At 57.4% G+C, this 9,751-nt stretch overlaps 1 protein-coding gene across 3 annotated transcripts; it reads right to left on the minus strand.

Moving 5' to 3' along the window:
• Window positions 1-1,874: 1,874 nt before the first annotated feature.
• ASB8 (ankyrin repeat and SOCS box containing 8) lies at window positions 1,875-9,379 on the minus strand. 3 transcript variants are annotated; one of them, XM_029074055.1, is made up of 4 exons: window positions 9,169-9,379; window positions 4,975-5,154; window positions 4,453-4,557; window positions 1,875-3,689 (listed from the first exon to the last, which is right to left on the minus strand). In XM_029074055.1, the coding sequence occupies exons 2-4, from the start codon at window positions 5,101-5,103 to the stop codon at window positions 3,057-3,059; spliced, it is 867 nt and encodes a 288-aa protein (XP_028929888.1). In that variant the 5' UTR covers window positions 5,104-5,154; window positions 9,169-9,379; the 3' UTR covers window positions 1,875-3,056. The 3 variants fall into 3 exon arrangements, with proteins under 3 accessions (XP_028929888.1, XP_028929887.1, XP_039769229.1); XM_029074054.2 differs by having other exon boundaries at window positions 4,975-5,136; window positions 9,169-9,378; XM_039913295.1 differs by lacking the exon at window positions 9,169-9,379 and adding an exon at window positions 9,125-9,148 and having other exon boundaries at window positions 4,975-5,136.
• Window positions 9,380-9,751: the final 372 nt, after the last annotated feature.

Here is a 9,751-nt window from a genome sequence, read left to right on the forward strand (position 1 = left end):
GTGGATTCAAGCTGATCACGTTGGACACAGTCCATGTCCCACACGGGGCTCACAGTCCTAATCCCCATTTTACAGGTGAGGTCACCGACGTAAAGAGAAATGAAGTGACTTAAATGCCATAAAAAGGGGAGATCTGGTTTCTAACTCTGGTTCCGTCTGCTGGGGCTGAGGGTTTCTGACTGAACAACCGGGTGAACAAGAATCTTGCCAAGGCACGTGGTTGAGGGCACGCAGCGTAGTTGGGGTCTGAAATGGATTCTCTCAGTACCAAACATTCGTGTGCAGGTTCTCCACGGCTCCCTCCAGTTATTGCCCCATCTCCCTCCTACCATTCCTCACCCAACTCCTCGAGCGAGTTGTCTACACCCGCTGTCTCAAGTCCCTCTCCTCCGATTCTCTCCGTGACCCCCTCCAATCTGGCTTCCTTCCCCTTGACTCCACAGAAACTGCCCCTCTCAGAGTTCACGAATGATCTCCTTCTTGCCAGATCCAACGGCCTCCACTCCATCCTAATCCTCCCCGGCCTCTCAGTGGCCTTCGACACTGTGGACCACCCCCTTCTCCTGGAAACGTTATCCCACCTCAGCTTCACTGACACTTTCCTGGTTCTCCTTCTGTCTCTCTGGTCGCTTATTCTGGGCTTCTCCTCTGCCTCCCACCTCCCCCAAACTGTGAGTGTCCCCCAAGGCTCAGTTCTGGGTCCCCTTCTATTCTCCATCTGTGCCCACTCTCTTGGAGAGTTCTTCATTCACTCCCATGGCTTCAACGACCACCTCTATGCCGACGATACCCAAATCTACATCTCCAGCCCCGATCTCTCTCCCTCTCAGCAGTCTTGCATTTCCTCTTGCCTCCCATCTCTACCTGGATGTCCTCCCGTCCCCTCAAGCTTAACATATCCAAAACAGAACTCCTCACCGTCCCATCCAAACCCTGTCCTCTCCCTGATTTTCCTATCGCCATTGATGGCACCATCCCCCTCCCTGTCTCACAAACCCATAACCGTGGCATTCTCCTTGACTCCTCTTCCTCATTCAACCCACATATTCAATCCATCACTAAATCCTGTCGGTCTGACCTACACATCTCTAAAATCCACTCTTTCCTCTCCAAATTGCTACCGCATTAATCCAATCACTTATCCTAATCTGTCTTAATTACTCTATCTGCCTCCTCACCGTCGTCTCCTCCAGGTCATACTTCACTCTGCTACCCAGATCATTTTTCTACAAAACCGTTCAGCATGCTTCCCCATTCCTCAAGAAACTCCGGTGGTTTCCCATCTACCTCCGCATCTAACAGAAACTCCTCACCGTCGGCTTTAAAGCAATCACCTCGCCCTACCCGACCTCACCTCGCTACTCTCCTGCTACAACCCGGCCTGCACACTTTGCTCCTCTAATGCTAACCTCGCTGTACCTCGATAGTCTATCTCGCCACCGACCTCTAGCCCACATCCTTCCTCTGGCCTGGAAGACCCTCCCTCTGCATTTCCGATAGACAATTACTCTCCTCCGGCCTTCAAAGGCTTACCCGAAGACAACTCTTCTAAGAGGCCTGCCCTAAGTCCTCATTTCTTCTTCTCCCACTCCCTTCTCCATCTTCCTTATTCACCACTGAACCGCCCCTCAGCCCCCCAGCACTTATGTACATATCCGTAATTTATTTCTGCTAATGTCTGCCCAACCCCCTTAGACTGTAAACTTATCGTGGACAGGGAATATGTCTGTTATATTGTTGTGTTGTGCTTTTCCAAGAGCCCTGAACAAGATAAGTGCTCAATAAATGCAACTGATCGACTGGGATGGGTCCCAGACCCTGCCTCTTGCCCTCCGACCTCCCAATCCCCTCCCTGCTCCCCCAGAACAGGCTGCTTTGCGGTTGCTCGGAAACTATTTATTATTTTGTTACAGTGGGCAAACAGAAACCACCAAACCAAACGGCCGGCCTCCCCCCCTCCAAGCCTCTCTGCCGGTCTCTCTCCCTCTCGGGCTCGTCCCCACATCTGTATCTGGGTCCCAGAGGGTGGGGCGGGCCGATCTGTAGTTTGGGCTTCCAGCTGGGAAAGGCCACGGGGTCAGCCCCGGGCCCCCACACAGGCCTGCGGTCTTTGAGATGGACCCAGTGTTGACTGGGATGAAGCACAGCTTACAAAACTCAACGGCAACACACGGAACACTGCAAACACTGATCGGGCCCTGGGGACGCCGGGTCCAGGAGCGAGTCTCCTTCGGGCGCCCGTCGACTCTGGGGTCTCCGGCAAGGGGGAGGGGGAGCTGACTTGGCTCCCGGTCCCGGGGGCAATATCGAACCTTCTTTCCGCAGGCCCGCTGAGCCACCGGGGCCCCCCTGAGGTGCTCCACGGGGGAAGAGTTGCCCGAAGAGAACGGCCCTGGGTGGGGGAGGGAGAGGAGGGGATGGGGGAATGCACTCAACAGGAAATGACAAGGGAAATCTAGTTGGTGCTGGGGCAGGGTGGAGTGGTGCAATACTGGACGGACCCCGCCCCCCTCGACTACGCTCATCTGGGCACCGGGGTTGCAGAGAGGTCGCCCCCGGCCCCTGGGGCCGCGGAGAGGTTGTCCTCTGATCCCCAAGATTGCAGAGTGGTCGCCCCGAGGCCCCCGGGGCTGTGGAGGTTGTCCCCTGGCCCCCGAGGCTGCAGAGAGGTCACACCCTGGCCCCTGGGGCCGGGTAGAGGTTGCCCTCCGACCCCCAGGGCTGCAGAAAGGTGACGCTCCCAGGCCCCCGGGGCTGTGGAAAAGTTGTCCTCTGACCCCCAGGGCAGCAGAGAAGTTGCTCCCCAGGCCCCTGGGGCTGTGGAAGGGCTGGCCCCAAGCACCCAGAGAGGTCGTTCCCCGGCCCCATGGGCTGCAGAGAGGTCACCCCCAGGTCCGCGGAGCCGTATGGCGATCCCCCCCAGAGATGGGTAGAGGTCACTCCCCGGCTCTCAGCGCTGAAGAGAGGTCGTCCCCGGGCCCCCAGAGCCGTACAGAAGTCACCCCCCGGGGCTGCTGAGAGAGGCGGCCCCGGCCCCCGCCCCCCCCCGCCCCGGACTATTCCAGCAGGAGCAGGTAGCCCTTCAGGGCCTCGGGCAGCGGCAGCCCCTTGACGGCATCAGGGAGGAAACGGAGGCCCAGGGCGCGGCGGGCGGCGTAGCGTGCCAGGGCCTTAAGCGGGGCTGGGTCGGAGCAGAGCCCGGTCAGCCGGCGGCACAGCTGCTGGTCCCACGCCAGCTCCCGTGGCAGGGCGCCGTCCTGGCGCAGCTCCAGGCGGGCAGCCGCCCGGTGCAGCAGCTCCAGGCAGGCCTCCTCCTTCGCCGTGCCCAGGCCCCGCGCCAGCAGGGCCACCAGCCGCGAGATGGGCGTCTGGCCCTTGAGGTTGACCACGCGCGCCTCGGCCCCGAAGTCCAGCAGGACGCTGACGCTCTCCAGGTTGCCCTTCATGGCGGCCCAGCTGAGCGGCGTGTCCTCGTTGTAGTCCCGGGCGTCGGCGGCCGCCCCGCTCTCCAGGAGGGCCCGGGTGCAGTCCGCGTTGTTCTTGAAGGCCGCCCAGTGCAGGGGCGTGTCCCGGTTGCCGTCCAGCGAGTTGGGGTCCGCCCCGTACTCCAGCAGGACCTCCACGCAGGCCTCGTCCTTCTCCGCCGCGTAGTGGAGGGCCGTCCGGTTGTACCCGTCCAGCGCGTTCACCTGCGGGGCGACGGGCGGGGCTGGCACCTCCGGCTGCCTCTTTGCCGGGACCCTTTCCTCTGCCCCGGAGAGGGTGAGGGGTGCGGGGGCCGGGTGGGAAGGCCCTTCCCCTACTCTGTGGCTTACTTTAACGCCTGCCTTCCCCTCTAGGATGTTGCGGCATCTGTTAGGTGCTTACTCTGCGCCAGCCACTGTACTAAGCACTGGGGTGGATAAGCAGCGTGGCTTAGTGGAAAGAGCCCGGGCTCGGGAGTCAGAGGTCGTGGGTTCTAAACCCGACTCTGCCACTTATCAGCTGTGTGACTCTGGGCAAGTCACTTCACTGGGCCTCAGTTACCTCCTCTGGAAAATGGGGATTAAGACTGTGAGCCCCACGCGGGACAACCCCATTTCCTTGTGTCTACCCGGCGCTGAGAACACTGCCGGGCGCGTAGCAAGTGCTTGATAAACAGGAGGATTATCAGTATTCCAAGCAAATCAGGTTGGACAGAGTCCACGTCCCACATGGGGCTCACAGTCTTAAACCCCACTGTACAGAGGAGGTAACAGAGTTACCCAAGGCCACACAGCAGACAGGGAGCAGAGGCGGAATCAGAACCCATGACCTTCTGACTCCCAAGCCCGCGAGTCACTACCCATGCTGCTTCCCCGCCTGCAAGCTCAGTGAGGGCAGGGAGGGCGAGTACTTGCTCCTGTCGTACTCTCCCAAGCGCTTAGGATGCTTTTCTCGCACTTGGATTGGCCCCCTCTACCCCCCGCTTACCTCGGCCCCCTTTTCGAGGAGCAGCTCCACGCAGTCGGCATCGGACACCATGCAGGCGCAGTGCAGGGGCTTCAGGGTGCCGTGGGTACAGTTCACGTCGGCTCCCTGGGGGGCACGGGACAGAACCCGCCTCAGCGGGGGCCGAGGGGGGGCGGGGGGCCCGGCCCCCGGGCGGTCCCGGAGAGCGGCTCCACCTCCCTGGGAAAGTCGCGGGAGGTTCCTACTTCAGCCTGCCGCCTGGAGATGTCGGGAAGGGGAGGGGCCCGAAAGCCAAGGCCTGGCACACGCCGGCCCCGCGGGTCCGGCCGTCGGCGGAAGGGGGAAGCCGAGACTGGGGGCCGTCGGCCCCGGGGGCTGGGGAGACCGGCTTTTAAGGGGCGGTGGCCAGGTGGCCCCTTAAATTGCTCCCCCAGCCACGGCCGATTTGGTGCCACGGCCCTGGGCTGCCCCGGGCCGGTCCTGGTTGCCGAGGAGGGGCGAGGGAGGGCCTGTGGGGAGGGGCGAGGGGCGGGGCATCCTCACCGCCCGGATCAGGTCCTCCACGCTGTCGTGCGGGAAGGAGCGGATGGCCGCGATGGTCCGGATCAGCCGCTCCGACAGGGAGTATTTGCTCTGGATGCTCTGCATGATGTACCACATGCTGGAACTCATCGGGGCCTCGGCGGGTTCACATGCTCCAACGGTCTGGAAACGAGACACGGCCTAACAGCCGGCTTAACACCCGTCCCCGCGCCCCGGATCTCCCTCCTCTTTACACCGTGACCCCCACGTTGTTGTTTATTTACGGTTATCTGTTCAGCGTCTTACTGTGTGCCAAGCACTGAATTAAGCACCGGGGTATATACAGGATTGGACACAGATCTTATAACAGTAATAATAATCACAATCATAACCGTGGGATTTGTCAGATGCTTACTACGTGCCACGCACCGTACTGAGCACTGGGGCAGATGCAAGGTGATTGGGTCGGACACGGTCCCCGTCCCCCGTCGGGCCCACGGTCCCCGTCCCCGTTTTACAGGTGAGGTAACTGCTGCCAAGAGGAGTGCAGCGACTTGCCCGAGGTCATACAGCAGACAAGCGGCAGAGTCAGGATTAGAACTCAGGTCCTCCTGCCTTCTGGGCCTGTGGTCTACCCACTGGGCCGCCCTATTTCTCTTGTCCCATGTGGGAAATGGACTGCATCCAACCTGACTGTTTTGTAACCTCCCCAGCCCTTAGCACGTAGTAAGTAAAGCAGACAAGCCGCGTGGCCTCGTGTATAAGCCCCAGGCCCGGGAGTCAGAAGGACCTGGGTTCTAATCCTGGCTCCGCCACGTCTCCGCTCTGTGACCTTGGGCAAGTCATTTCGATTCCCCACGCCTCCGTCACCTCATCTGTAAAACAGGGATCAAGACGGCGAGACCCGTGTGGGACGTGGACTCTGTCCAACCCGGGTGGTGGATGGAACACAGTCCTGGGAGGCAGAGGGTCATGAGTTCTAATCCTGACTCCCGCCACTTGTCTGCTGGGTGACCTGGGGCAAGTCACTTCACTTCCCTGGGCCTCAGTTACCTCATCTCGAAAATGGGGATTAAGACCGAGAGCCCCACGTGGGCCATGTGTCCACCCTGATGTTCTCGTATCTACCCCGGGGCTTAGAACAGTGCTTGACACATAGTAAGTGTTTAACAAATACCGTTCATGAATCTATCCCAGTGCTTAGTACACTGCCCGGCACGCAGTAAGGGCTTAAGAAGCAGCACGGTGCAGTGGACAGAACGTGGGCCTGGGAGTCAGAAGGTCATGGGTTCCATTCCCGGCTCTGCCACTTGTCTGCCTCGTGACCTTGGGCAAATCACTTTACTTCTCTCTGCTTCAGTTACTCATCTGTGAATGGGGATTGAGACCGTGAGCGCCACGGGGGACAGGGACTGCGTCCAACCCGATCGGCTTGTATTGACCCCGGCACTCGGCACAGGGCCAGGAACGTATAAGGGTTTAACAAATACCACTATTAATTATTACTAATAATAATGACAACAAATACCATTAAAAAATACCTGTTCTCCCTCCTTAGACCGTGACCGTACGCAGGCAGGGACAATGTCTAAACTAATAACTTTCCAGGGGGGCTGAGAACAGTGTTTCGACACGTACTAAGTCTTAAAATACCATAAAAAAAAAATAATCACTACATTATGGGGGAATGGAGGGCCAGAGATGCCAAGTGACTGGTCGAGGGTCACAGAGCAAGCGGGTGCCGTAGGGAAACGGCAAAAACACGTGAACTTCGAGTCTTGCAGAGAAGCTGCCTCTGCCCTCCGGTCAGTAAACCCGGTGCTGGATTCTCCTAATCTGTGCTCTGCAGCTGACTTCACCGGCCCCGCAGAGATAAGGCAGCCGTTCCTAAAGAGAGTAGCGACATGAGACGGTAAGGGGGGCCTGGGGAGACCTCAAAATGATGAAGAAACCCCATGACCCGGTCAGGGAAAGGTTGCCTAAATCGAAAGAGACCAGGGGGTCGTGGCGGACCACAGCTCAGTGGGTAGGGTAGCGCCTTTACCCGAAGGACAACTTGACCCCGCGATGAATCGACTGCCACTGGGTGACGCGGGCAAGTCACTTCACTTTTCTGGACCTCATTTTCTCATCGGTACCACGGGGATTAAGACCCAGACTTCCACGTGGGACAGGGACTGGGTCCAACTTGATTAGCTTTTACTTACCTCCAGTGCTTCGAAACGGTGCCTGGCACATAGTAAGCGCTTAATACCATAAAAAAACAAACAAACAAGGAGTCATAAAATAAACTTTCTGCCCCCCTCCCTGCCCGTTGAAACCTCATTAGACCACTGGGCCCTGGTATGCCGACAGCCCTTTTGTAGATATTGGATTCCTTATTCTACTTGTTTAAGCAATGATTTCTTCCCTAATATATTTTATTTTATGCTTATTTATTGGGTTCTAATCCCAGCTCCACTACTTGTCTGCTCTGTGACCTTGAGCAAGTCACTTCACTTCTCTGTGCCCCAGTTAGCCCCATCTGAAAATGGGATTAAGAGTATAAGCCCTATGTGGGACAGGGACTGTGTCCAACCTGATTAGCGTGTGTCTACCCCGGAGCTCAGAACAGAGCTTGTCACATAAGGGCTTAAATACCATCTTTTTTAAAAAATTAATACAATGCTCCCAAAGGTTAGTACACGCTCTGCACGGTAGATATTCAGTAAAGACTGTTGGATGGGATCCTGAACGAGATGGAAAGTGGATTTCTAGAGAAAGCAGCGAGGCTCAGTGGAAAGAGCCCGGGGCCTTGGAGTCGAGGGCATGGGTTCGAATCCCGGGCTCTGCCACTTGTCAGCTGTGTGACTGTGGGCAAGTCACTTCACTTCTCTGGGGCCTCAGTGAGCTCATCTGTCAAATGGGGAGTAAAACTGTGAGCCCCACATGGGACAACCTGATGACCCCAGCGCTTAGAAACAGTGCTCTGCACATAGTAAGCGCTTAACAAATACCAACATTTTTTTTTTCTAGAGGGGAAGTTGTAACGATTTGGGGCTGCGGCAGCTGTTCAGCCTGGAGAATCAATAATGGTAGTTGGTGAGCCGCCTAACTACAAGCCTGGGCAGGGGGATTAAACCACTGTCCCCGAAGGGATTTCAGCGTGGCTCAGTGGCAAGAGCCCGGGCTTGGGAGTCAGAGGTCGTGGGTTCGAATCCCGCCTCTGCCACTTGTCAGCTGGGTGACTGTGGGCGAGTCACTTCACTTCTCTGGGCCTCAGTGACCTCATCTGGAAATGGGGATGAAGACTGGGAGCCCCACGTGGGACAACCTGATTCACGTGTCTCCCCAGCCCTTAGAACAGTGCTCGGCACATAGTAAGCGCTTAACAAATACCAACATTATTATTATTATTATTATTAATAAAATGGGGATTAACTGTGAGCCCCACGTGGGACAACCTGATGCCCCTGGATCTCCCCAGCGCTTAGAACAGTGCTCGGCACAGAGTAAGCGCTTACAATACCAACATTATTATTATTATTATTAAAATGGGGATTAACTGTGAGCCTCACGTGACACCACCTGATGCCCCTGGATCTCCCCCAGCGCTTAGAACAGTGGTTCTGCACAGAGTAAGCGCTTAACAAATACTAACATTATTATTATTATTATAAAAATGGGGATTAAACTGTGAGCCTCACGTGACACCACCTGATGCCCCTGGATCTCCCCCAGCGCTTAGAACAGTGTTCTGCACAGAGTAAGCGCTTAACAAATACTAACATTATTATTATTATTATTAAAATGGGGATTAACTGTGAGCCTCACGTGGGACCACCTGATGCCCCTGTATCTCCCCCAGTGCTTAGAACAGTGCTCTGCACAGAGTAAGCGCTTAACAAATACCAACATTATTATTAAAATGGGAATTAACTGTGAGCCTCATGTGACACCATCTGATGTCCCTGGATCTCCCCCAGCGCTTAGAACAGTGCTCGGCACAGAGTAAGCGCTTAACAAATACCAACATTATTATTATTAAAATGGGGATTAACTGTGAGCCTCACGTGACACCACCTGATGCCCCTGTGTCTCCCCCAGCGCTTAGAACAGTGCCTGCACAGAGTAAGCGTTCACAAATACCAACATGATTATTATATTTCGGGGAGAAGATTCTGGCCCCGACCTGACGGTGGTGGCGGCGGCGTCGACCGGAGGAACGGGACTTACCGACACTCGAGCAAAACGGGGCGGCGGAAGCGGCCCGCCGAACGGCGCTTAGGTGACCGGAAGTGACCTTCCCCTTGGAGGGTCATCCCGCCGCCTCGGGAGGCCCCAGTGCGCCTGCGCCGGACAGGGAGCCCCCGCGGGAGGGGGCGACGGAGGTGTTCGGACACTTGGTGCGCCTGCGCGAGTCCTCCTGCCGCCCCTTCGCCCCGCCCATTGGAGGATTCTCCCTCCGGGGCTGAGAGGCTCCCAAACGGCTGGGGCGACAGTGCGCCTGCGCAGAACTGGGGCGGGCGTAATGCGCCTGCGCAGAAAGGAGGACGGGGGAGACGACCGACTCCTCCGCGCGTCTGCGGGCGTAGTGCGCTTGCGCAGAACTGCCCCCCCCGGGGGGGCGACACCTCCGCGCGGCTGCAGGCGTAGTGCGCCTGCGCAGAACTGGAGGTCCGGGGTGGAGGGGGGACCGACTCCTCTGCGCGGCTGCGGGCGTAGTGCGCCTGCGCGGGTCCCATTCGCGTCTCCCTCTTCTCATTCATTCATTCATTCATTCATTCATTCATTCATTCATTCATTCATTCATTCATTC

The sequence above is a fragment of the Ornithorhynchus anatinus genome, chromosome 10 (genome assembly GCF_004115215.2).
Source record: "Ornithorhynchus anatinus isolate Pmale09 chromosome 10, mOrnAna1.pri.v4, whole genome shotgun sequence".
NCBI classification, from domain to species: Eukaryota; Metazoa; Chordata; class Mammalia; order Monotremata; family Ornithorhynchidae; genus Ornithorhynchus; species Ornithorhynchus anatinus.

What these genes read in the sequence shown, in the direction of transcription:
- ASB8 (XM_029074055.1), bottom strand. Translation starts at nt 5,103, where the DNA reads ATGAGTTCCAGCATGTGGTACATCATGCAGAGCATCCAGAGCAAATAC. An exon ending in TGGAGGACCTGATCCGGGCG is followed by an intron (nt 4,558 to 4,974) that starts GTGAGGATGCCC and finishes CGTGCCCCCCAG; the next exon opens with GGAGCCGACGTGAACTGTAC. An exon ending in TCCTCGAAAAGGGGGCCGAG is followed by an intron (nt 3,690 to 4,452) that starts GTAAGCGGGGGG and finishes GTCGCCCCGCAG; the next exon opens with GTGAACGCGCTGGACGGGTA.